Source organism: Lineus longissimus, chromosome 17 (genome assembly GCF_910592395.1).
Source record: "Lineus longissimus chromosome 17, tnLinLong1.2, whole genome shotgun sequence".
Lineage (NCBI taxonomy): Eukaryota > Metazoa > Nemertea > Pilidiophora > Heteronemertea > Lineidae > Lineus > Lineus longissimus.
In genome coordinates, this window is record NC_088324.1 from 14,930,229 (window position 1) to 14,957,769 (window position 27,541).

At 41.6% G+C, this 27,541-nt stretch overlaps 3 protein-coding genes across 3 annotated transcripts; 1 reads left to right on the top strand and 2 right to left on the bottom strand.

Annotated features, from left to right (window-relative positions):
- Positions 1-1,228: 1,228 nt before the first annotated feature.
- On the bottom strand, positions 1,229-3,883 carry LOC135501421 (STING ER exit protein-like). The gene is made up of 7 exons (XM_064793539.1): positions 3,647-3,883; positions 3,307-3,427; positions 3,068-3,109; positions 2,695-2,839; positions 2,384-2,473; positions 1,888-1,980; positions 1,229-1,693 (listed from the first exon to the last, which is right to left on the bottom strand). The coding sequence occupies exons 1-7, from the start codon at positions 3,765-3,767 to the stop codon at positions 1,640-1,642; spliced, it is 666 nt and encodes a 221-aa protein (XP_064649609.1). The 5' UTR covers positions 3,768-3,883; the 3' UTR covers positions 1,229-1,639.
- Positions 3,884-4,044: 161 nt separating this feature from the next.
- Positions 4,045-6,290, top strand: LOC135501304 (cyclin-dependent kinase 9-like). The gene is made up of 3 exons (XM_064793350.1): positions 4,045-4,223; positions 4,547-4,628; positions 4,899-6,290. Exons 1-3 carry the CDS (start codon positions 4,135-4,137, stop codon positions 5,841-5,843), a joined length of 1,116 nt encoding a protein of 371 aa, XP_064649420.1. The 5' UTR covers positions 4,045-4,134; the 3' UTR covers positions 5,844-6,290.
- Positions 6,291-6,694: 404 nt separating this feature from the next.
- LOC135501474 (endoplasmic reticulum transmembrane helix translocase-like) lies at positions 6,695-27,062 on the bottom strand. Its single transcript, XM_064793603.1, has 23 exons — positions 26,748-27,062; positions 26,306-26,395; positions 25,912-26,105; positions 25,556-25,784; positions 25,234-25,410; positions 24,752-24,881; positions 24,357-24,539; positions 24,024-24,161; positions 23,618-23,738; positions 23,213-23,367; positions 22,710-22,885; positions 22,279-22,389; positions 21,980-22,105; positions 21,552-21,660; positions 11,666-11,775; positions 11,381-11,473; positions 10,946-11,194; positions 10,611-10,767; positions 10,138-10,334; positions 9,771-9,913; positions 8,470-8,581; positions 7,889-8,032; positions 6,695-7,668 (listed from the first exon to the last, which is right to left on the bottom strand). Exons 1-23 carry the CDS (start codon positions 27,009-27,011, stop codon positions 7,561-7,563), a joined length of 3,516 nt encoding a protein of 1,171 aa, XP_064649673.1. The 5' UTR covers positions 27,012-27,062; the 3' UTR covers positions 6,695-7,560.
- Between the last annotated feature and the right edge of the window lie 479 nt (positions 27,063-27,541).

A 27,541-nucleotide genomic window follows, 5' to 3' on the forward strand; every position in this document is an offset into this window, starting at 1 on the left:
GACATTGTCACAACCCAACTCAGTCACAACGAACAGCTTTAGATATAAGGTACAGTATCAAAAGAAGACGTGTATCAGATGAAAACAATTTATTTTCTGTTTCTTCTCCAGCGTCAGATGAGGGTCTTGTTAACACCTTCAGCGCCGAACCACGAGATCTACGTGGCCCAAATCCCCCCTCTGAGCAGGTTATCGGAGTCTCACAGACTGCATGAAAGAACTACGCCATCGCCATCTTCAGGGCAACGTTGGAACTGAAAAGACCAAACGGTATTTTCACGGTACTTTCAGTTCCTACCGGGCCCTGAAGATGGCGATGGCGTAGTTCAGACGTGTATCAGATGAAAACAATTTATTTTCTGTTTCTTCTACAGCGTCAGATGAGGGTCTTGTTAACACCTTCAGCGCCGAACCACGAGATCTACATGGCCCAAATCCCCCCTCTTTTAGAGGTAATCGGAGTCTCACAGACTTCATGAAAGAACTACGCCATCGCCATCTTCAGGGCAATGTTGGAACTGAAAAGACCAAACGGTATTTTCACGGTACTTTCAGTTCCTACCGGGCCCTGAAGATGGCGATGGCGTAGTTCAGACGTGTATCAGATGAAAACAATTTATTCTCTGTTTCTTCTACAGCGTCAGATGAGGGTCTTGTTGACACCTTCAGCGCCGAACCACGAGATCTACGTGGCCCAAATCCCCCCTCTTTGAGTAGGTTATCGGCGTCTTATGGACTTCATGAAAGAACTACGCCATCGCCATCTTCAGGGCAAGGGAGGAACTGAAAGTACCATGAAAATACCGTTTGGTATTTTCAGTTCCTATCTTGCCCTGAAGATGGCGATGGCGTAGTTCAGAACTTCAAACGAAAGAACTACGCCATCGCCATCTTCCGGGCAAGGGAGGAACTGAAAGTACCATGAAAATACCGTTGGTATTTTCAGTTCCTATCTTGCCCTGAAGATGGCGATGGCGTAGTTCAGAACTTCAAACGAAAGAACTACGCCATCGCCATCTTCAGGGCAAAGGAGGAACTGAAAGTACCGTGAAAATAACGTTTGGTCTTTTCAGTTCCAACGTTGCCCTGAAGATGGCGATGGCGTAGTTCTTTCATGAAGTCCATGAGACTCCGATAACCAGCGATAAGGGGAGGGGGAGTTGGGCCACGTAGATCTACGTGGTTCGGCGCTGAAGGTGTTAAGAGAGAAAACCCCAGATCCACGAAATTAAGCACAGAAAAGTTTAATGTCACATGTGGTTTCTTTTCACAAGCATTCCTCACATTGTCTAACTATTCAACACTTCATCACAGTCACAACAGTGGCACGAAGCTGGGCAGGAATAATAACCTCTTCCCATCCAAAGCCATGCTGGCAATCATACAACAGTAGTGTTTATAAGTAGGTACCAGCCTAAGTTGTGGACAATCCAAAATGCCACTTGCGTGGCTGAATTGAGCACTGCTTCAGATAGCAGACAGTCCCAATATTAGTGCCACACTTCCAGCTGGTTATCGATTCCACAGGTATTTATGCTCATCCAGCTGATTAAAAATCCCAAGATTTTTAAGTCTTTCCATTGAAACAATTTTTTGAGAGATCAATCATTGAAAAGTTCATTAAACAAAGACAAAATCCTCATTTATCGATCAGAGTTCCCTTGGGTCGCATTTTCTTTGCGTCTTCCTCAGCCTGTAAGAAAAAGAGATGATAGGATAAACAAACAGTTAGAATGTGATTACAGGTCTCAGGGATGACTAGGACTTTCTTTGTGCACAAATGAGACTGAATCAAACTCCAGTGAAAGTATTCATTTTCCACGACCAAGGATATTCCTGGTGGATGTATGCCAGTAATTACGGAACGGTGACAATTCATTCTCTTACCTGTTCTAGCAGTTTTCTTTTACTCAATCCTTTCCTAACAAGCTGTTTCTCAATCACCCGGGCATTGGCTGCATATGAATCCGCAATTTCTTTCTGGAATGGAAATCAAAACTTGTGGAATGCAGAGGAACAAAACTACAGTGGGCCTTTCTCAAACCAACATGTTTCAAGGCAAAGGATGAAGTCTGATCTATCAGCCAACCATGGGGGTGACGGAGTCAAAAGAGTACCTATTGAATACCAAACAGCTACCTGTCAATCATCCTCAGATAAATTTTTACCAAAGCCCTGCCTAGCTGAAGTTTCTTTTCCATGGAATATGCTGCTTTTGAACTGAAAGAAACCTGGGCTAAAAGTGTCCGGCTAGGTACAATAATGTCCGGGATGCAGCCATGTTGTCTCAACACTGTGCAGATCACTCAAGCTAAATCAAAGAGGGTAAGGTGAAGTCAATCCCATCATGGCTGTAATTTTTGATTACCATAAAGAAACTTACCGCTTCCATTTCCTCCTCCTCTTCATCTACAGTTGACACTGTCACAGAACTGAATTTACCCATGTTTTTGGTGTGTTTGGTGAGTGTGACCTAGAAATTGAAAGAATAAGCAATGAACAGAATAGTCATGACCTCTAATTGAAGACAAGGATTTACATCAACCCGGAACCATCGCAGTGCCAAGTAATCCAAAAGCTCACCAGCACCATACTGGTAATTTCAGCACCGAACCTTGTTTTGGGATGAAATATTAAGTGGTTTTCTCAAATGTTCTTAAAAGAAGAATAGAAGAACACAACCTTGCCACTTACCTTCTTGGGTTGTGCAGCCTGTGCATAGACATTTGATTTTCCAGCAGAGCCTTCCTTTTTGAGCGCACCGTCAACAATAAACGTGACAGTCGTTTTGGATTTAGTACCACCATCTTTATGCTGATAGAACAACCATAAACCACATCTGTAGAAGATGAAAAAGGATTGAATAATTTTTGGATTTTAACCAATCAGCTAGAGCAGAATTTTGATTCTGTCCTCACAGAGCTCTGGATCAGAAGCAGCAAACACTGACAACCTAATGAGGATATCAACAACAATCATGCAAAATTTCATTTCTGATTACACTTGTTACACACTGTCTACCTCCTTGCAAGGTGTCCAGCAATGCCAGTTCTTGGCGAATACTTACTTTTTACATTTCATTCTAAATTGTCTTTCGATTCCCTCTTTTCTGAAAAAACAAGGGAAATCAAATCATAAGCTGTTTGTAAGCTGTGAATCGGTCAAGAAATGAAATTATGATGAAACATTCACATGCCATTCAGAGCATTAAATCTACTGTGTCATGTGTGGCCTCTTTTTCTCATGCCTAAGTGGGAAACAAATGTCTAGTTCATCCTACATGAATGTCAAGTTATCATAACATACCTTCTCAAGTGTACGACAGCAATATCATCTTTATCACATGTGATTTTATGAGCATGCTTTGCACCATCGATAACACGAGCATTGTCCCTCCGACGCACGGGTAACTTGTCAACTGGACAATCTGAAATCATGAGAGCGAGGAGTAATAATTTCTCCCTCTTGCACCGTTTTTGCACACAAATAATATGTGCATAGACATTCGCTGAATCTCTGTAAACCATTTTTTTACCGAGGGTATTATTTTGGAGTGAATTTACAAGAACAACTGAATTTCTAAGTTAGAATTAGAATCCGATGAGATTAAGAATGACAATGAATTAGAATTAGAATTAGAATTTACCTAAAATACATGAAATCTGTCCACACAAGCAATAATACACATGAAGTGGCTTTTCGCCTTGATATTCTTCCTGATCTTTGGTGTCTGTGCAGACGACACTCCTTGACACAACTTTAGGCATGATTAGAATGTACGAATTCCAAGGAAATCGACTTTTATAGCCACTTTTCTGACGAAAACTGTACGATTCTGTAAACCCCTGTGAACTACGTCACAAAATTTGTGTATCGTAAAATTTGTTTACAAAAATCAAGATTCCTCGTTTAACTTGTATCATTATATTAGTTTTATCTATTGTCATAAAAGTAAATATAATACTCTTTCTGTAAATACATGAATATGATTTATTTGATTATAAAATTGTGATTTTATCGTAAGTTGGCGTTGCCCGAAGTACACACAGAAGTCGTGATTGTGAAATTTCACGATTTTCTTGATTGTGAAATTTCACGATTTTCTTTCTCTCTTTCTCGGTTTTCATCTAAATCATGAGCAAGATAGAGGAATGCGATTTCCCATATTGTCGAGATGTTGGTATTTACGAGAAGCTCACAAAGATCGGCCAGGGAACATTTGGGTAAGGACACATGAAAACGAAATGCAAAATCATAGCCCTAAAAAGCCAAAAATTGAAAATTTGAAAACCTTGAAAAAAGACCCTGAAAAAAGTAGTCTTCATGAATTCTTGGGGAACGAGTTTAGAATCCCCGATCACACCCCAAAAAAAGGTCATCGGTTGACTAACCAAGCACCACTGTTCAATGGATTTATAGTTGAATGCGATCAAACTACGTCATTTCCGATCGGGGATTCTAAAGTTTAGCCAATTCGTGGTATTACTGATCACTTCAGAACTACAGGAACATCAACATGAAAAGATGTCTCACTCCTCATTTTCAGTGAAGTGTTCAAAGCAAGATGCAAGAGCACCAAGCGACTGGTTGCTCTCAAGAAGGTGTTGATGGAAAATGAGAAAGAAGGGGTAAGTGAAGTCTAGGTCCCCCAGGATAAAAAAGCTGATCTTATTCATCTCGTAGCTCTCATTGCTGTTGAGCTTTTGAGGTAACTTGCACTCGTAGTACTAGTAGTCACCTTCATGAAATATATTTGACCAACTGTCACCAGTAGCGAAGACCATGGCCGAAAGCTGTCGGCAGAATGTATTAAGAGATACCTGTGATGTGCCAACATCCTGTGGTTACATTTTTGTGCTTGGATGCCGTTCTAATTCCACCACATGCTTTCTTTTCAGTTCCCAATCACAGCCCTGAGAGAAATCAAAATCCTACAACTGTTACGACATGACAATGTGGTCGATCTTCTCGAGATCTGCCGTACAAAGGCGACACCCTACAATCGTTACAAGAGTACGTTTTACCTGGTGTTTGAATTCTGCGAGCATGATCTTGCTGGCCTTCTAAGTAACGTGAACGTCAAATTCAACCTTGGTGAGATCAAGAAGGTCATGCAGCAACTCCTGAATGGACTCTTCTTCATCCACAGCAACAAAATACTCCATCGTGATATGAAAGCTGCAAATATTTTACTCACGAAACATGGCGTCTTAAAATTGGCAGATTTTGGATTAGCAAGGGCGTTTTCTCTGAATAAGGGACAGCCAAATAGGTATACTAATCGTGTTGTGACTCTGTGGTACCGACCGCCAGAGTTGTTGCTTGGAGAGCGGAATTACGGTCCCGCCATCGATCTGTGGGGTGCTGGTTGCATCATGGCAGAGATGTGGACACGCACTCCCATCATGCAAGGCAGTACTGAACAACACCAGCTGCAGATGATCAGTCAGCTCTGTGGGACCATCTCGCCTGAAGTCTGGCCTGATGTTGAAAAACTTGAACTATACAGCCAGTTGGAGCTGCCGAAGGGTTTGAAACGTAAAGTCAAGGAGCGTTTAAAACCATACGTACGGGACCAATATGCGTTGGACATGTTGGACAAATTGCTGACGATAGATCCAACGAAACGTATTGACAGCGATGAGGCTCTGAACCATGACTTCTTCTGGACTGATCCGATGCCGGGTGATCTGTCGAGGATGTTGTCACAGCACACGACGTCCATGTTTGAGTATCTAGCGCCACCTAGGAGGCGAGGCGCAATTCAGCCACATCCTCCTCATGGCCCTGGGCCGTCTAAACCTGTGGCAAACCCAGACCAGCATTTTGAGAGAGTGTTTTAAATTGTCATCTCGGCAGGTGATTTGTTTACCTGGCTATAGCAAAGGAATGCCAGGGATCAAGTATTCAGGGAACATGATTTCTGCTCGTGCAATGTTCGATTGTCTTGGAACATTTAGCTAGAACCGGCAGAATATGTTAAACCCAGAGGACTCTGAAAGGTATCATTTGTAGGAATTTGGCATCTTGTGCAGTCTAAAGGCGTGTGCCGTTCCTTCATACCATTTTATTTAAATCTGCATTGTCCTTTTTATTTGTTACTGACCAGTTCTTGTTGGGGTCAACGCTTCATAAGTTGAGTACCCATTGAGGGTAAAGATATGGGTCAGGAAGCTATTCTAATGCAAGTAACTAGTATGCATTTACAACATAATCTGATGGAGTCCTCTGACGATCCATATTAGATGATATCACAAAAGTGATTGTATATTTTTTACCAATAAAAGCTTTTGATAAAAATTTGTTTACTTTTTTGTTGTGTGAAAATTCACAGGTACCACCTGGCGTGAGTCTTGTTCCTGTGGAAATCCTCCCAAGGAGGCTCAAGTCTATGGCGTGCCAAAACACTGCAATGGAGAATATCACACTATGGATGGCCCTGTGACCATTTGCTGCAGGACTATTCATTCAGAGAGATTAATTTGTGGGTTCGAATCCCAGTCCCTCCCCACATCGCCCTGTCCACTGATCGAGCTAAAGTGAGCGCTGTATGAGCAGCTCACAGCAGTGCCAGTGTAGAAGCACTTTGAGACAGCACTTGGTCAGCGAAAAAACACCATATACAAGCCGTCATTATCATTTTCTGGAGTGTTTCCATCCTTGGCGATTCAGTGAAAGAGTAACAAGATCAAGATATGGAAATAGATAATTTATTCTGATGAGGAAAAGTTCAGAGGTTTTAGAGATAAAGTACATAACATTGAACCCTCAGCACCCCAACATGCCCCTGCCACACCAGGGACGGCTACCTTCACACCCCTATCTCCAAATATCAACAACTTGCTACCTATGTGCACACGTAGCACAAGAAATGCCTTCTATTTGCTTGGATACCACTAAATCGATAAAACCAAGGGCCACGGGTCCTGGACAACCGCATTGGATATTCATCCACCAGATGGCTTAGGTGTAGACATCACAGGTTTAAATACAAACTTGACATGGTCTACATATACTGACAATTTCAAAACTACAGCAGTGAAAGGACAACAAACAAGTTAAGTCATAGATTTTGGGTAAGTACTTTCATGGAGCACGATTAATGATTTCAGCACAACATATGAACAATTATTTCATCCTAAGAGTCACTGAGTACCAACAGGAGGAAAAGTTAATTGAAATGTCTTTGGATATACATGCTATATTGCTCTAAAGTTGGGGTTAATGGGAAGTAAAGAAACGTTTTGGCAGTGAAAAAGCATAATTTGGAACATAATTTTCAAAGCATGCCTCAACAATTCAATATTGCCTCATCTGACTGCATCACCAACTGGTACAGATCATAACATCACCCATCAAATGTAGCTGGGTTTCACCTGCCATGACATCATTACTCTGATCGGTGATGACAGGATTCATGTACATGTCAGGCAATGCCCTCAAAGAGAGAGTGATGTAGTCCATTACATGGTGAACACTTTCATTTATCTATCTATCTCTTCAATTTAACATCTAAAACAATTAACAACAAGTTAATAAATTAGTATTCCTCTAACTAATCTAGTACTGCCTTAGACCAATGTTGCCGAATAAGAATTGTGCTGTTCGATCCAAGATGAATGAGACTAACAGATCGGCCGCCAAAACTTTTAGAATGATGAATCGAAACTGAAAAGAAAGGAGAAAAGGATCAATCAACTGATGAACACCGTCGTGACAAGTGAAATATGAACCATGACACATGAATCCTATAGAAACATGGCTGACTTTAATATTTGAATAAGAGATTTTAAGGCATTCATCAGCTAATCAACAAAATCTCTCAGTTTCGAACTGTTTTCCTAATTCTTTCTTGTTAAAGTCCAGTGAAAAATGCTCCAGTTCTTACCTCCTGTGGAATGTCCACGATCTCAAACTGCTCAGAAATCTCAGGAATGATTCCCGTTGCCAGGGCAACGATGGCACCACCAGAAAACATAAGGCTATACAGGAGGGGTTTGTTTTCTTTTAGACTTTCCATGAATGGGTGTCCCTGAAATAAACAATAGCGTGGGTCAATTAGAAAGGAGCTGGTTATCGGAGTCTCACGGACTTCATGGAAGAACTACGCCATCGCCATCTTCAGGGCAAGGGAGGAACTGAAAAGACCGAACGGTATTTTCAGTTCTACACGTGCCCTGAAGATGGCGATGGCGTAGTTCAGAACTTTAAATGACTTCATGAAAGAACTACGCCATCGCCATCTTCAGGGCAAAGTAGGAACTGAGAGTACCGTGAAAATACCGTTGTCTTTTCAGTTCCTCCCTTGCCCTCAAGATGGCGATGGCGTAGTTCTTTCATGAAGTCCATGAGACTCCGATAACAAATGAGGTGTAGACAAGGCAAGTACAGGCTGAACCATGACCATTAACCATAAAGGTCAACTCCAAAACATCTTGTTTATCATGAATACAGGGTCAAGACTCTTACCTTATAATTAATAGCAAATGTGGACACCTGCATCGCCATGGAAATGAGATAAACGGTGGAATTGAGTAACGTCGGCGCGAATTTTGCTTCCAAGTCTACGAATCTTTCTTTTCTGAAAATGAGAACAAATGCCTCGGTAAGACAAAACTCAGAGGGTGAGAATGTAAACAAGTATTTTATCAATTCCCGGAGGACCTTTCCTTTCATTGGTGTGAAGCTGAAGTATTTGAACCTCATCATCAGTTTATCCCAAGGAGGATACCGCGGTGACGTCACATCACGTGATCCCGACCCATATTAGTGATCGCTATGGCCAATCAGATTCAGTCTACTGACAGCACCAGCACTGAACACATCTCCACGTCTCGCTGTCTGGTGCGCTCCTGTACACAAAAACACCAATAGACATGAAATATTGCAATACCTAGTATGGATTCTTCCTGTGTAAAATAAAATTTACAGAGCAGATTAACTTCCACGAATAAAAAAGACGTTTGGCGTGGCCAAAGTGCGGAAATAATGTCTCCGCTAAAATACACTACGAAATACACTAGGCAATGCACTACGCAATATACAGTAGAGATGCAGTTGAGTTTGTTATTGTTTTGACTTAGAAGCCCGCCCATATCATAATATATTCATGTATTCATGAAGTATGAACTCATTTCTGTCCCATACAACTCTAAGAACAGTCAATTTCTCCTTAAATCATCACCGAAACCGCGATATCCGCAGGAAGATTTCGTTCTAGTGTCCGAAAATGCATGATCTTACAGGGGCACTAACTCGACAAATAGAGGGGATCTATGGGGATCTATGCGAGTTTTAGGTATTACAGGTCTCGAACTTGTAAAATCTGTAAACATCCCTCCAAATCCCATTATGATAATGAAGAGATTGCCCCATATCTCGGAGACTGTTTTGAAACCATCGCTAATTTTGGAAGATCGGTGCCGGCTATTTGGTTTAAAAAACCCTATTTTTCCCCATCAAAACAGCACTTTTCATTATTCAAATGATAGCTTATTGTCTGAAGACTTATTTCATAGCAGAAAAGTACTAATAACTCTGACTTGATGCGAAAAATCTAACTTTTTTGATGACTTGATTTTCCCTTGGCCGTGGATCGAGTTTGTTTACAATATGCAGCGCCATCTTGGAAAAGCCGTGACGTCACCGCGGTATCCTCCTTGAGTTTATCCCAAGAACTCTAGATGGCTCCACTTTAGCTTGAACACCTTATATTGTGAGCTATAAAAGTTGCAAATAACACATTCAGACTAAATTAATCTCTGGCCTACCTTGGAGGACTTCTTGCCAATGCTTCCCTCATCAAAAACACTAAACTACAGAAATGGACAGCGAACTGTAGCAATACTGTGAGGATGGTGTACACGTTGAATATATTGGGCAACGGGCGATTTTTGGATAAGACCTTCAGGGGCTGAAACAGAATGGAAAAGGTTTAGAGTTGTATGCTGGTGATAGGAAGGGAGATGTTCCTGCTAATAATGTCAATACTGGACACTCTCCTTGCTATTCAATATGTTTTACAGGCTAAGGGGAGGAGGACATAGAAAATGAGATGCAAACGGCAATAGAAGATTGAAGTAGTGCTCCATCCATCAAACGTGAAACAGCCTTATCTATTTCCACGCAGAGACTTACTTTAGATCTTGAAATGAATAAGAAGCACCCAGCTAATAACAGTCCTTGTATTGTTGCCTGAGAATCGCTAAACTTGACTCCGTCTAAATAGAGGACACTCTGACTGTAGGCGAGGATGAGAGCATTCAGAGCAAGGATCTTGAACATCTGAAGGGTGGTGACCAGGGTACAGCGGCCTTGTTTGATGATGTGACAGACTGGAAGAAGACAAAGTGGCAGAATTAGTCAACAACTCACAGTTCCATCAAACTACACACAGACTAACACAGACTTACAGCTCTTTCCAACCCTCCTGATGCTACATTTGTAAACATTCAGAAACATCGTAATTTCAAGAAGTAAGCCCAGAGGCACATTCAAACTGCAGTAGACTGCACCAATGGGACAGTGCTTAGGCTAATAGCTAAGATAGGTCCTAGCTCATTAAGAAAATCCTTGTTTGTTGGAAACAGCGACAAAACTAATTAACTTACTACACATGGTTGTTGATAACTTTGAGGTGAATGGAGAGGCAATGCTGGCGTCTCCGAGCCGAACTACCTGAGCCTTCTCCTCCTCTTCTAACTCCTTCCACATGTCTTTGAGCTTCTTCTGGGACTGAGAGGGGGCCAGGTTGTCACCACGGGCCACCTGGAAATAGGCAAAATACGAGCAAAACGTGAGTCAGGTGTTACACCGAGACTTGCCAGTATTCTGAAGTCATAGGTTCTTTGTAGATCTGTATCTGCTGAGCTTTTTCAACCAGAGAAGGAATACTGTAGCCACTCAGTCCTAAAACAAGTAAAGGAGAAAACAATAACAAACTTACAGCTCTTGCTTTTGCAGCTCGACCCTTAGGCTGACCTTTCCCTGATGGCATCTTGACCTCTGGTGTTGAATTGGCATGATTCTCGACTGGTTCGACCTTCTTCTTACGTTTCTCGGGCAGAAATTCTGGACCATTGGCGAGAAGGGCAACACCAATATGGGCGTGTTTCAGAGCACCAACATCATTTGTCCCATCTCCGCACATCAGTGTGATGAAACCCTTGTCTTTGAGAGAAGTGATCACAAACTCCTGAAATCATAAAGCAATATGACTACATAGGACAATTTGATTTCCCTCAGATACTTGAAGTCATGAAGGTCGGCAGAAAGAGAGGACCAAGCACAATCGCCACATGGTTTTATGAGTTCCAATGTTCTTTATCTTCATCGTAAGAGGTGAAATCAATCATATCCTCATCATTATCTTCCTACATACCTTTTGTTTTGGAGCTACCCTGGCAAAGACTTGTACATGATGTAGAATGCTGTTGAAGAACTTGGGGTTGGTGTTGTACAGATGGCTGAGCGCCTGCAAGAAAATGACCAAATAGACATGATGCTGATAAGCCAAGGTTCTAATATTCTTGTCCCTTTGACCCTTCTTGTTGCTAATAGTGCATATCACACCACTTTGACTTCAGCTGACAAGTCTTGCATGTGTGAAATCATAATTTCTGAATTATAGTATAAAATAACAACTTTAAATTTCAGAGGTACTTACATCACCAGTCAGACACAGATCATAAGTCGATAGAAGCTCTTTCGCACCAAAAGAGGGCACCATGGGTTCGATGACGGAATCGTCGATCGATTGCCAATGCCATTCTGGATCTGTATAATGAGAAAGGGCACAGAAAATGGTCAGACATTTTTTTGTTCAGAATGACCTGGAAAGACCCGTTCACAATATTACTATACTACCAGTATATCTGAAATTGGACATTTCTGTTGAATGCTATGGAATAATCATTTTAACCTACTTCAGAATCCTCATTCAGCAGAGTTGACCTATCTGACCCGAGATAACCTACATGACCTGAGATGACCTCTAGCAACTGTTCACATTGTGTTATGGCAGCCAATGAAAGCGGGTTCAGGGTTCACAGTATCGATCAATACCCCTGATGTGTCGAGGTTTACCAAGTTCAAGTCTGCATGACCGAACAAGGGCACCGACGACTTGTGTTTGCCACCCGTGACCAAGCCCTGACCCTGCTGGCTAACTGAGAACTCCTGAGGACACCCAAATGGAATCTGATCTCTCACCTATTACAATAGAGGTTGACTCTGTTTCTAAACCCCACTGTCACAGGTTCAGGATATCAGTGGTTGTATTAGATTATGATAAGCCTCATTTTCATTGCAGCAGTCCAAAGTCTAACCAAGCCTGATCTGGCGAATTGCAAAAATCAGCATGTGCAATCAGCATGTGCAATCATCAAAGAACATAAAGCTGTTTGCAGTATATAAGTACTGGTAATCCCCATGACCAAGTCATTGGTAGACGAATTCAGGTAAAGACAGGTTGACCTCCAAAATAGATACATATTTAACTTGTCACGTCCTCAAACAGATCAATCTCTTTTGGGGACAAATTGAGAGTTCATTCCCAACTCTCCACCTCACCTTGCCTCCCTGACCCGACCAGGCCACCCGTGACTTCTCTCTGCCACCCACGACCCACACCTGACCCCAGTGACAGACTTACGAGGACAGTGAACGGACATGACCTACACAGCCTTTGTCCATTTCTAGGTCATTTCAGCAGCTGCTGGCAGTGTGACCAATGGAAATTGTAAGCTGTTCTTGTTTGCAGTGAAAACATAGTGAGTATTGCTCAGTGACAAAGTGAGCGCCGTTATCCTATCTGACAATGAAGGAGACCACGGCTAACAAGAAGCCACAAGAAACATTCCCCTTTGATCCATTTGTCGTTGGAAGACAAGCAGGCTAATCAATGCATCCTCTGCTCCACCCTGACCTCACGTTGCCCCCAGCCTGTCCCCAGCCAACCTTACACTCCCACATGAGCCATGACCTGACCAGGCCAGCCCTGACTCGCACCAGCTACCCATGACTTATGTCTGACCTTGATACCTAGCCATGGCCTCCCGAGGACAACTCTTGCCTTCTCCTCAACACTCCAGACAAACCTTGCCATGACAACAACAATGCAAACCGGAGCGGAGCGGTTTACTTCCCTGGTTTATTTAGTCCCATTGATCTTGCCCTATGTGAACGAGATGAACTACACCGGACCTGATTGAGACCAGATTGAACGAAACGTCATAGAGTTTCGTCTGAGGGTTTGTGACGCAGTTTATCGAGAAATGATAGGGGGGTTTTCAGACACAGTTAAGTGTTGCCCTATCTGAACCAAGCAACCTGTCTAGACCAGACTGAACCACCTTCATCATTTCACACACTCTCACTTTACGGGCTACCATGTGGTCCAGTTCAATATTGTCAGTATGAACTTGAATCATATTCCTACACCACTGATACCACTGATGAAGTTTTTGACTAGACTGGTCGCTAAAAACAACATTTCTTCTAAAACAATTTTATTGTGACAAATATTCGATACCAAAACTTTTGATATTTACCAATTCATACTTCATACCGATTCTTAAACAAGAGAAATTTCCATTTTGTCACATTTTGTGCAAACTATAGCCACATTGCACTGCGGTTCAAAAGGGAGTTAATTGGCTGACAAACTCTACGCCATCAGTGACACAATGTGAAACTTATCGTCATCAACTGCTCAGTGAAACCAAATCTTTGCAAAGACTTTAGACTTAAGATGCGAGAAACATCTTGCTTTAAGTGGAGGGCGAGTGGATGAAACACATCCCCTCCGGAATGCCACGGAGGAACATCGTAAAAGTCCATCTTTTGGCTATTGGGGGGGATATGGTCACAATAACATGCTTTCGAAGCTGTTTTCAGCCTGAGTGCAGAGCCCTATAAATACGCCATTATCTTCGCATGTTATTGATCACAATTAAGCGACAATGTTTGTGAATTTTTAGAATGAGTGTAAAAGCGATTGGAATCCCTGAATGATCTGCGCCTCTGGCAGGAAGCCACCAACAACTAAAAGCTTTCCATGTACGAAGTTTTAGAACAAGTGTTGTACTGTGTGGTTTGAATCTCGTCCTCTATTTTGAGGTCAAGTTCAGATTCTTCAATGCTGCTTGGTCCTTGGCAGACAGGGATCTGTTATTGACCTTACGCTACAACATTGACCTTTAGCGGCCTTCTAATTCAAATCTGGTCGAAATCCTTCACCGGTTGAGAGCAACGATTATAAATAGGATTGATCAAACTGTTGTCTGCATCCGGAATAGCAATGGACTCTGTAGGTCTATTGCTTTTTTGCAATTAAGTCGCGATTCTGAGAAACCTGATTATATTTTTTACAACAGCAATAATTCTGATGTACATGTATCTCTCAGTCAGTGTCATACATATTGCCAGCAGTGTATGACCGAAATATACATCAGAACAATCACAGGCCTATTGTTATATGCAATTTATTACACCTCATCATCATGTTCTAGTGTTGACAACTGATTACTTTTTATTTACCCCCATTTGTCTAATGCCCTATTTGTTATGGTACTTTCATTGTCAGACAGCATTCATAAAATATTACACCAGAATGACCAGGAATCACAAAAATAAATAATATACAGGTAGAACTATGTCAACAGAAGGCCCGCCCACTAATAGCATGAAGCATCTGCAGCGCTGGTCACTGAACTTTCAATCATATCAAAGGTGTCAGTGACCCCACAGCCGCAAGTAGCTGTCAAGAATCTATATCTGCTGATCAAAACTGGGTCAAATCCATCGATTGCTAGAGTAATGAACTCCACTGCCTGGTTTGTAATGACTGCCGTTATCGTGAACAAAGTGCCGACAACGTTACAACATGAAGAACAAAGCACCGCCTCACAAACAATATGCCGCCAAGTTTACCGAGAGATATCAAGAACCTTTAGGCAGAATATGGAATTAGTTCACCATAAATAGGATGATATTTATTATTGGATGGATGTAGGTTATAAAGGAGGGGAAGCGTGAGATGATTTTGTGCCAGCACAATATTGATTTTATGAACTGAAAAGGTCATGTGATGTCACATTTAGCTCTTCAAGGGAGACATCTAGCCTCGAGCTCTTGATGACATTCAACCTAGAAAACATAACATTGAGAAAGGTTCTTGCCACAATGTCATGGTTAAGGCAGCATTGATATCTGTGGACGCAAGTGTCAAGGCGACAAGCTGTCACCCTGACACTGGAGACAGGCTGTCACTCTGACACTGGAGACAGGCTGTCACCCTGACACTGGAAAGGTCATTGCTGTGATGTCACAGTTTATCATTTAGGTCGAAGTCTAATCACCAACCTAGAAAAGGGTCATTGCTATGCTATAATGTCATGGAGAGGAATCGACCTAGAATGATCATCCATTGGCTACACCAAGCAATTAAGGAGTGATAATGGCCATCATAAACATGGCCTTAAAGTAGGTTACGTGTTGGCCTACTTGAAGGTCGTGAAACTGCTAAGGTTATTGCCAGCATCAGTCATGGACTATTGATCAGACCGTCTGGTCTCTGAGGAGGAGGAGAACTCCATTATGGTGTATTGTGCCAACGTCAGAACGATACTCCAAATAGATTCTATCTTGACGTGACCTGGAATGTGTGTTATGCCATACCAGTGGTCAATGACCCCTTCATCTGGTGAGTTAGAGGTCAGAGACCTAGCTCAGATGGGGTCCACCTCGTGAATGGAAGGTCGAGGGTTCGAACTCTGATTGTAGTTCTTTCGTTGCAGGATTGCTACCTATTGCAGCCGATTGCTACCTGTATGGGTACCAACTGCCTTCTGGCCAGGCACCTGGCATTTGAGAAAGGGCTTTCATAAGCCACCCGTTCCATCAGGGGTGACACAATCAACAAACTTCAATTTTATATGAAATTGACATGCTGGGATAGTTGTGTCATGACAATACGACCAAAGCATGGGCTAGAAAAATGTAAACACCAGGCATATGACCTTCACCAAGTCAGGGAAAAGATCGATTACCTTGGACAAGCCACTTCACTTCTCAATGCCAAATACTGGAGATGGCCACAGTATTCTGAACTGCTGACCATAGTTATATTAGCCTGAAGCACTTTAAAAGTACTAACCCATGACCTGTTTGATAGAAACGGGTCACCATGGCATAGTTCTGATGCACTCTAGACAGATGATGTACTCACAAAACAGGCAAATAAGAGAGAAAGGATGAAATGACCATTTCTCGACAATAAAAATCATCTTATGCAAGTTATATTGTGACCTTTGCTGGAAGTCGAATATATCAAAACAGGAGGTTGCATACTTATTTTTACAGATGGCACTATGCTAATTATCATGGCTTGGTTTATCTCTGCGTCTGCTCAGTCACCAGCCCTAGTAGTCAGAGTGACATACCATGTGATGCCAGGATGCGACAAGAACAGACCATGAGCATGAGATGGTATGAGCCCACGCAGGTGAATGTGGATTAAAATTAGGTGAATGTGGATTAAAATTAGGATGAGGATTTTCAGATGTTCTTCTGAATGTTAAGCAGTTACATTTTATCGAAATAATAAGCCCGATCACCACCTTTATAAGAGGCAAGCTTGGAGGTAGTAAGGGACTGAGCAATCTAAGTCGTGAGAGCCAAAATGAGCAGTACTTAACTCTCTGCTGTATTTGTCTGACCATATAAAACAAACGACAGACATCTCATCCATGACACAGACGATTTAATGACTTGCTTAACGACTGCTCTCAATCAAGGGGTAATTAAATCTAACCTTATGATGTTTACAACTTCAGGCACTTTAAATATACATAAGGTGGGGGCAGATGAACAAAGATACTTGAAGTACATAAGTACCATTACGAGGAAAGAGTACACTCAAAGTACAAAATAAGAGGTAAAATGAGGTCTTTGGGTGTGAAATTTATTTGGTGATAAATTCTGCCTGAATCCGGCTCCATTATTTATGAACTAAGCTTGTTTAAGGCCTGTATCCTAATCCATGGGATGAGTCAGTAGCATCAAGGATTCTATTTCCCCGAATTGCCTCAAAACTATTTTTAACCAAATTATCAGGATTATTTCCTCCAAATGAATACAATCAGGTCTCCATCCCCCAAATGAGAACAATGTCAAGTTGTGGTCAAAGTTCATCCTTCTTTATTCACCCTATCTTTTCAGGCAAAATTCTGCTGAAGTTTTCTCATTCAGGATAATCAGTGTGGAACCGAAGAGTCCACTACTTGATGAAAATTAGGCCAATGTTGTTTATTCTCAATGGAATATTCTATTATCATGTACAGGGGTCTCAACCAATAGACCAATCCCCCTCCGACATAATAGACCAGTCCTATGTCAAGGATGTCTCTCAAATCAATGACCCCTGCTGGGGGTCATAGATTCAAACAGGTGCTAATCTAGCAACCACAAGACAAATAGTTCATTGACAGATCTTATAATCCAAACAGATCACATGCAACTGAACATGATAACTTAATTTTTCAGAATAGAACTTGGTTTTCATACCGAGGACAATTTTGACCAGAACATCAAAACGTTTTGTCAACGCTTCTGAAGAAATAACTGAGGCTACTGTCCCACTGAAAAACTTCATGCAATAGAGTCGGACTCTGTAGTGATCTGGATGATATTATCAAATTATTAATAAGACCTGTTATAACGAGTTGGTGTGATGTTATCTTCTGATGGGGTCGTGAACGGGGACTAGTCCCATATCCTCACCCAGTGTCCCCACTTCTGCACTCACAAGCCAGCACTGTCCTACTTTCTCCCCCCAACAACATCATTGTGACCTATCATTTACCACTGAACACACACAACCTCATAACACTCTTCGCTTAGGATTCAAACTTCTGAGCACATGAAAACTAAAATGTTTCAATTGTAATTCAGGATGACAAAAGCCGAGATATGGCCCAGTCCCCCCCCCCCCGAATTACCCTTGTCACCCCCTCTGCAATGAAATCCAATTTGCAATAAAACGATTGCTTGTATGCATGTACAAGTAAACCAGTCATCACCAGGTGTGATAATCATTGCAGCTTGCAGCAATGACCAATCACCTGATTTGCGTTGCGTACAAAAAATGCATGTTTGCAATGCACTTTATCAGTGACAACTGCTGCTGCTGAATCATGTTTTATGTTGTAGTCCAGACAGAATTAGCCAGCATCAAATAAATCTATGTGACATCATCAACAGCAATGACCAATCACCTGATTTGCGTTGCATACAAAAAATGCATGTTTGCAATGCACTTTATCAGTGACAACTGCTGCTGCTGAATCATGTTTTATGTTGTAGTCCAGACAAAATTAGCCAGCATCAAATAAATCTATGTGACATCATTGACAGAATAGCATCCTGGATAACCTACTTCTAAACAAACACATCCAGGTTTATACAAAGTATATCTGCCATAAATACGGAAATAGATAATATAGATTACGCAAATAAGGTCGATCAAGAATTTGCAAAAAATATTAAACAATGGTATATTTCTGACTTTATAACATGTAACTGGGACATTTGGGACAATTCGTTAGTTATATGGGTTCCCTGTTAAAAAAATAATAGGACAAAACATTATGTATAGAATCACCGACCCCAGCTCAAAAACTAATCTGCTGAACCAGAAAATGACGCAACAGACACGATTCTCAATGTCAATAGGGTCAAAAACCAGTCAATCCGTGTCAGGGAGGGTCACTGTGACCAAACTGGGTCAATCAGAGAGTAGGGAGGTTATACACATGATGAGGCAAACAGTTCATTGATCTAGGACGCATCGACACAGATTCATATGAAGTGCACACGTTTGGGCAGAATCAGGTTTCTCCGCCTGAGAATGACCCAGCTGTATGTTTACCAGTTTATGGACCGCCGAGGTGTCTGTTGTGACCATAGTGGGTAACCAGCGCAATACCGCGTGAAGTTAACAAATTGAGATCTAGGGATTTGTGTCACTGAAACCTATTTGCTATTTTTATTAACTGCCCTATATCAATCTTATTGTAGTAGCACATCATGTCTGTCAGCTCATTCAGGTTGTTATTGTGAGAATCAGTGGACTTAGATGAGTGTTATCTCACCATAGGACTAATCTTCTGAAATGTAATATTGTCTTAACTTATTTTGATGGCTAAAAATGATCAACGGATTCAGGTCACCTTGGAATAGATCTGTTTTTCTGGGACAAGTGACAATGTCAATGACACTGCATTCCCTTTATATGGATCCCAGCCAACCTCTATTTCTGTAAGTTTATTTCGTGAACAAATAACACCACACTGTTATTCCTATTTATACAGACCTTCAATGTCTATAAATAGGGAAGACAGTATCATTCATTTCTACAAAAGATATTTTGAGATGTGGGCTATTATAATTCCATGACTGATATATAAATGTTGGTTTAGTAGATCCGTTTGAGTCATCTTTTGTGTCATTTTGCCATTTTTGTCTCAAATTAAGTAGTTATTGACACCCCCCCCCCCCCCCCGCACCCCCTGAAAGAACGGACTCATCACTGGCAATTCTTTCATTGATTACAGTCCTGCTCTTGAATGAGCCAAAAGTACAAGCATACTATAATTCCCAAAGATCAATATTGCCAGAAGTGAATAAATGTTTCATGACAGTAGTTATTCACACCCAATATTAAGGGCCCAGAGTGCACTGTCATGATCAAATGAGTGTTACTCTATTCAGAATGGCTAGCTAGGCCAGCCAAAGCCAGTAAGTCCAAATGCCACGGCTCCCAAGGGGGGCTTGTACAGTCAGCACCATCAAGCGTCAAGCGGTAAATCAAGAAAACTAGACTCAGAAGCAAGTACTTTAGGCTACTGGCAATCTAACTGCCCCGCTCCCTGAACCCCCCCCCCCCCCTCCCCCAAGTTATACTACATGCTGTATCAGACCGACAACTCGTCAAAGATTCCATCCATTCACTGACCCCACAATCGCTTTGCTATGTTTGACAGCCCTCACACTAGAGTCCATTCACACGTTATCTAGATTGTACGATTATGCTCACCATATGCCAAGCTAATTTCATGTAGATTAAACCAAGCAAGTTCAAAGCTGAGTTCAGATCTGTGAAAACCAGTACACTTAGGTGAGACAAGAGACTTCTCAGTTCACAAAGGTTCCTCTACGTTTTTATAGGGCGCTGTGTAATCATTTCTGGAAGCCAGGTCAATTGCTTATCCGGGCATTCATTGATGTCATGAGTGACAGTTGGGTGCTTTGTGTTGCAATGTCTAATTTTATATTTAGCGGAAAAACCCATTCTAAAAAGAGATTAAAAACCTGCCAAACATCGGATTTCTTCATCATATTATCATTATGTCTAGCTGAGTATTGAATTTTGATATTTGTGTCTGTGCCAAATACTCTGGTGTATTCACTTGCATGTATATAGAGAGCATTTTCGTAAATGGGTCAATTTCAATTTGATCAACAAATTGAGGGATTCCAATACATGAATCGAACACTTTATGACTTGATTAACTCTTGATATTTGTAAAGACTGACTAGGCCTATACATAAACACTCATGCTGGAAGTATGTCCAGGTGCATATTCTGATGCATCAAGCTGTTAACAGTACACTCCATTCAAGATTCGTAAAATGTACGACTACCACATTGTAGACTCAGATCAATAAACAACCATGCTAACAAAAGTGTAATTCAAGACGATGCAACCCATTTATGCTACTCTTATTTTTTACTAGTTTACTCTATCTAGTTCAGGTCAGTCTAAACAACAGCAACAACAGCTTTTCTGAACCATAATACAAAGTCCACTGAAGTCAGGCCCATCTCAACTCACAGCCAGGTAAATGACCTTTTCAACATTTATGAACTGGCCTGCCACTACCTTAACGCCTTCAGCGCCGAACCACCTAGATCTACGTGGCCCAAATCCCCCCCTCCCCCTTTGACTTGAGCTGGTTATCGGAGTCTCATGGACTTCGAATGAATGAATGAATTTGAATGAATGAATTTTATTACTCAGACCTTAATAAAAGGTACAAGAGTACCAAAAGATAGCATAATAACATATATACAAGTGAGAAATAAAGGAGGAAACCACCTATCCTCTATTAACATTATAATTTCTAAAATTTAAAGGTCTGAACTACGCCATCGCCATCTTTGGGCCACGGTAGGAACTGAAAATACCGTGTGGTCTTTTCAGTTCCTCCCTTACCCTGAAGATGGCGATGGCGTAGTTCTTTCATGAAGTCCATGAGACTCCGATAACCAGTTCAGAGGGGGGATTTGGGCCGCGTGGATCTCGTGGTTCGGCGCTGAAGGTGTTAATACCCGATCAGCACTGAGTCTGAATTGAAGTGGGGAAGGTAGCTGTACTCTTTCTTATGATATAAAGTGATGCCACTTTGAGTTATCAATGGCAGATTAGGATCATTAACATCACTGTTTATCGAAGATCCGTAATCAAATAAAAAAGGTTTTCTGTACTCACCAAAGCTGTTTCCTGCAGTGAGAATCAGTGTGTGCGGTTTCCTTGTGAATTTGAGTTCCTTGGCTACATGGCACGCAGTCAATGGACTGTCACCAGTAATCATAGCAACCTGAGATGAGAAAATAGTCTTTATACCAAGATCTGAGATTACTAGCCTGGAGGTAAGGTAACCTTCAGACAACAATCAACGAAAGGACAGGATTTTCCCACAGAGTGAAAAGGGAATTCATATCCTTGGATCATGTCTACAGAGGCCGCACATGAAGAATGTTCATTAACTGGTGGTGCAGCATTTCACTGAACAGCTCATTGCTCAATGGTAGGCAAAGCTGTATTTTGTAAATATTTAGCCCAAGGGCCTACACAAAACTGAGATATCTGAATAGAATCCATGGTTTTAAATTCAATTTTACATTGTTTAAACTTACGTGATGGGATGCCTGCTGTATCTCTTTGATAACAGCCTTACTGTCGAATTTAAGCGGACAAGAGATTATCACAAATCCAACAAACTTCAGATCCTTTTCAACCTGGTCCCGCGCCATTTCTCGCACCTGAAGACAACAGAAATATCATACATTCAACTTTATACCAATTATCATCACGGAGCTTTAAATGACCGAGAGAAAGTGTGATCAACCGAATGAGATGGCATGACTGACCAGCTGAAAGTGATTTCAGTTACAACGCTGCTAGGATATCAACAGAGCATGACTGATGTACTAACCTGCTGGTGTGAGAGTTGTCCCAACTTTCTGAAACCCAGAGCAAGAACGCGAGCTCCCCTTCTGGCCATTTCTAGGTGGACTGTATCATATGTGTCAGGGATGTCGGAGAACTGAAGAGAAGACAAAAGCACAATCAGATACAGAAATTGTAGTTCAAATGAGACATTTATAACAGGTAGCACAAAAGGAACCACATCAGACCAACATGGCAAGTACATGCTGTTTGACTAGGGTTCATGAATGAGGGATATATCTGCTTACTAGCTCACATTCAGAGACTGGTACCTCGAAGACAGAATTCTGGGTTGTCAAGGACAGCAAAAGAGTCTGAGATTTAACCTCGATTGAGATGATCTGATAGCGGGAAAACTTTAGGCCTCTGCACAGGTTAAGTAAAACTTCGAATCAGTATATCTGCAAAGTGCCCTACCATAGGCTTCAGGGTCTCAGGAGCACCTTTGACGGTAGCGATATAGTCTGTCTCCAGAGCACCTGGTGCAGCATAGCCAGCTATGACAGACATCCTCTTCAGGGCGCTGGCAAAGTGGAACCTCTGGAAGATCTTCAAGGGATGGGTCTTGCCCTTCTTTGGCATGACGGCTTCACCTGAGAATAAAGGTAAGATGCATAGATTGTGGGAAAGACCATCGTCTTAGAGAACATTAACTTGATTGACACCCGATTCATAGAAGAGAGCTGAACTATGGACAAAAGCCAGCAAAGCCTACAGCATGGAATGTCGTCTAGCAGATTCCAATGGCATTGCGCCATTTAGAAACCTCTCTCGCACATGAAAACAGAGTCGCCATCTATCAGGATTTACACTAACTAAGGGTCTTTCAAGCCATGCGAAATCTTTTAGAAAAGATGCAGAGTATAAAAGAACCTTATCTCTTGCAACATGACATGAGGAATAGCACAAATAATTCATACCTTTAGTGAGAGTCCAGTCCACAGCGCTGAGAGTTGCCTTTTCTAAGGGATCTCCAACCAGATCATCATCTAGTTGAACAAGAGCATGACAGGTGGCCAACACCTGGGTGGTCTCCAACGGAACATCAGTCGCTTGTAGCATTTTCTTCTCCCCACTGAAATTATATAATTTTAAATGTATTTCTAAAAGCACAATCCTCATTGGTTCTTTCAGAACAACTGTTTGGTCCAATACCTGCTTCATACCTTCTCGGAGTTCTCCGTTTGAAAAGACATTTTGAGCTTTAAAAGAACCATGAATTTAGCTTTTTTAAAGTATTGAAAAAATGCAGATACGAAAAGTCCATAATCCAGAATATTCTCATCCATGAAGTGTCCGTCTCAAAAGAAAAATTGCATACTCACTCAATTCCTGTCACCCCCTCCACGACAAGGTTATCACTGGTGAGTGTACCAGTCTTGTCAAAGCAACACACATCTATCTTCCCGGCAAATGGGATGCGGAATGGTTCCGTGCAGAATATATCTGAGAGAAAACGAAAATGCAAGGTTATCGCCACAAACTACGTCAACTTCTGCTTGGAACACACAATTATTATTCTGTAAGTTGACAGAGATTTCATCTTTACCAAAGTCGGAAACACGGAATGGACAATCAAACAAGGTGACTATCGTCTTTCCAAACATCTGCCAAATGCCATGGAATATCGGAATGGTCTATATTAATGGATACTTATTGGAATGCAACTACAGTACTCATGAGATATGTGACAAGAAATACAACTAACCAATGTCGAGTATTCACACTTACGTAATTTGGTCAAGGCAAGCAGTGATGTATTGACAGCGAGAGACAGCTCAATGGGCAGCTCTGGTGGGACGACAGACGTCAGGATGAGAGTGCACTCTAAGAACAGCTTGTACTTGTTCCTGCTTTCATCTTCGCTTCCTGGAAAACAGATGAACTCATTACTGAATGCAAAATTTTTACCACGTACCTCACCCTTGTTCTGCAAAATTGCGTTGAAACATTGGTAGTGGCATTTTGAGAGTGGCCAAAAACCAACCAAATAGGTCTGATGCATTTTGAAGTTTGAAGCATTGTTTCCTTAAAACCTGTTAAAACATGTGATAAATCACTTACCCTTGATCCAGACGTAAGCAGCAGCAGTGATGGCGAAGATCAACAAAAACAGGATGAACATGAATGATTCGAGATTGTTTGCAGTGACGCGCTTGACGCCGTACAGGATTGTCCTCAAAAGCCTGCCTTGAGAAGTGTTGAAACTTGTCCTCAGGACGTAGGCTATACAACCATTGTCATGTGCTGGAAAATAGAAGAGGATCCAATAATTTCCTAATTGTATATCCTCCTTGGCTTTGTCATCAGTTCCTCATTTACATGACAAAAAGCGAGAAAAAGTCTGCCCTTGAAGTCATGTTTAACCAAGCAAGGTTTTGGTAGAATCTCTAAACATGTCTGAATCACAGTCAGAACCAAAAACTTGTCAAAAGTGACAGTTCAACAAACTAAGTTACCTTTTAGCCCGGGACCAGTCTTACTCGGTGGTGAATGCTGCACAACCTTGGTTCCAGCAAATAAGACATGGAGCTTTGAGTCTAACTCCAGATCTAAGATTCGGTCTTGGTCAAGAGTTTCCACAGGCTCCTGGAATAAAATTATGAGGATCGATTTAGAACCATAACTTGTGTCTGGAGTCCGGAGAGAGGATGCCCCCCTAACCTGCAATGCTGCAGAATGGGCAGCTGGCTAAATGATTTTCGCACTGTACACAAGTCTATTACTGGTGCACATATGTACATGTCATTGTCTTGCACTACACTTGGCAATTTCAGGCCAGAAGACAGTTCAAGGACTAGGAACAATGGCTGAGCCACGAACCCACAACCTTAGGATCACAAGTGAGATGCTCTTGAGAGTGGGTCACCATGCCCCCTCAACAAAGGATGACGGTGACCACATCAGCACATTCTGAAACAGAGGGCAATGAGATCATTACCTTCATGACTGGCACCGATTCTCCGGTCAACATAGATTCATCAACGATACATGGCCCACGCAGCAGGAGCAGGTCACATGGTACTAGTCTGTCATCTTGCGAACGCCCAATGGAAACAATATCGCCAGGTACCAGTTGGTCACTCATCACTGGACGCCACTTTCTATTTCGGTATGCCTGCAGGGAAGAAGTTAATCAAATCAGAGATAAAATCAAGCACACAAGGCTTACTTAAGAGTTATTTAAGCCAACACTATCCCAAAATAACTTCTTTTACAAATGATCACCATATTGAAACTTGTCTTGACCTCGACTCCCTTACCTGAATTAGATAAGGCTTATTGCCCATCTTCCTAATCTCAGCCATATTCCTCATTTGTTGCTGAACCAGTGTTGCCTCGAACGCTATCAGCATAAACAGGGTGAAAACGCTGTAGTACCAGTACTCATCCAGGCACCAGAGGCCCACACAGAACACTTGGAACACAAAGAATGGGGCAGTCGCACGCTCCTTGAAGAGTTCAGCAAAGTGGGGGATGTCCATTATCATGCTGAAAGAGAGAAATGAAACAATTTAAACAAAATCCAACTCTTGAAATTGGTTTCAGGGCAGTTCACCCAATGATTAAGCGAACCATGAGAAAGTTAACGAGTCAAATAGAAGAAGAAGAAGCTTACACATTATTTCCATATTTGCGCTCGGCAACCGCCACCTCCGAGTCCTCCTGGTAGCCCTTCCACTCTGTATACTGCTTCATGGACAAGTCGACAGGGAACTTGACCGGTTCAAACTGTTTCTTCTCCTCGGCATCATAGAGATACTTGGTCTTCTGGAAGGTGAACCAAGGTCGCTCCTTTTTGGTTTCTTCATCCTGAAATAAGTTTTTTTAAGGATTTTAACAAAAATTTATTCCAGCAACTGTCATGCAAAAAGTATCAGTAGTAACTAACCATGCTGTTGCCACGGTAACTCATTCCTGGGGAATGTTTCCAAAAAGCAAGACATTCATGTCCCAACATGACTTGTAACAGATGGGTTGCAATTTTTGTGACTGGTGACTTACTAACTTACCACATCATGATACAGCTTGACCAGTTCTGTGTACCCGTTATTAGGAGTTGGTACGACTTTTACCCAGGATGCATGGTGCGGATCCTTCGCCTGAAAAGGTTAGGCAATATCAGGATAATTGTATGAATCCACTGAATGACATTGTCCATGAGATATGGCAGGCACCAAATGTCAACATGTCCCTTTCAATCATGGATGACCTCAGATGAGACACTACAACAAAATGATTCCAATATTTTTACGAGGTTTTGAAAATGTTCACGTTATTTATTCGAAGGCCTTATTTATTTCAATCTGCATATAACCCGGCATATAACTTTGACGCATCAGTCTCCATCTGAAAACTAAAACAATAAACAGATTAACGCAGGCATTACGGTTACAACAAGATACAACATGACTATACTGACAGCAAAGAAAATGCGTGGAAATGAATGCATACCGTTGAACACGAGAGCACGGTGCGAACCTCCACGAACCAGTGGCAGAACAGCCCGCACAAGATTTGGAGCAGACTGATGATTGCAAGTGCGATTATTCCCGGTTCAAAATAGTCGGTTATCCCGTAAACCACAGTCCACATGTAAAGCCATATCAAATACAATATTACGAATGGTCCAAAATATCCATGAAGGATTAGAGGCCTGAAATTATGGTAAGAAATGCGACGAATTTCGTTACTTTGCGAAATGCCGGTGGCCGCCATGTTGCAAATCTCGAACTGTCTCCGCAGATTTTCGATATCTCACAAAATGTTCTACCAATCTTTAAATATTATCATCCTTGAACACGTGTTAGAGTAAAATGATTTGGATTTTCATTTGAAATCTATGATCCCATCTGTCAATGTATGATCATTTTATTGTCGTTCTAAAGAAAATCGACTCGAACTCGAGTACAGGTCCGCCATCGATGACGAGTCATTTCTACAAAACTACTTCTTTTACCTTGATTCTAAAAACTTGTTTTAAAAGGTTATCTAAACTTTAAAGCCAACCACAAACACTCACTATCAAATTATTGCGCTACATAAATACGATATATGGAGAAAAAATGTACAAATATTGAAATGTATGATCATTTTGAGAACTATGTTAGCTTGTTCACTCCGCCACCTGCGCGACCTCGTCACAATGGTGGCGATACGGACTGATTTTCAACATGGCGACGACATTAAGGTGTTGGAGGGATTACATCACCCAATAGCGTCTTATTGTCTTTTTGCACCAATAAAAT

Coding starts and splice junctions, on each gene's coding strand:
- LOC135501304 (XM_064793350.1), top strand. CDS start 4,135: ATGAGCAAGATAGAGGAATGCGATTTCCCATATTGTCGAGATGTTGGT. Junction 4,224..4,546: donor ATCGGCCAGGGAACATTTGG/GTAAGGACACAT, acceptor CCTCATTTTCAG/TGAAGTGTTCAAAGCAAGAT. Junction 4,629..4,898: donor TGGAAAATGAGAAAGAAGGG/GTAAGTGAAGTC, acceptor CTTTCTTTTCAG/TTCCCAATCACAGCCCTGAG.
- LOC135501421 (XM_064793539.1), bottom strand. CDS start 3,767: ATGCCTAAAGTTGTGTCAAGGAGTGTCGTCTGCACAGACACCAAAGAT. Junction 1,981..2,383: donor AGGAGGAGGAAATGGAAGCG/GTAAGTTTCTTT, acceptor TTTCCATTCCAG/AAAGAAATTGCGGATTCATA. Junction 1,694..1,887: donor AAAGAAAACTGCTAGAACAG/GTAAGAGAATGA, acceptor TTTTTCTTACAG/GCTGAGGAAGACGCAAAGAA.
- LOC135501474 (XM_064793603.1), bottom strand. CDS start 27,011: ATGGCGGCCACCGGCATTTCGCAAAGTAACGAAATTCGTCGCATTTCT. Junction 22,886..23,212: donor GGACTGGACTCTCACTAAAG/GTATGAATTATT, acceptor CTTTATTCTCAG/GTGAAGCCGTCATGCCAAAG. Junction 9,914..10,137: donor TATTCATTTCAAGATCTAAA/GTAAGTCTCTGC, acceptor ATTCTGTTTCAG/CCCCTGAAGGTCTTATCCAA.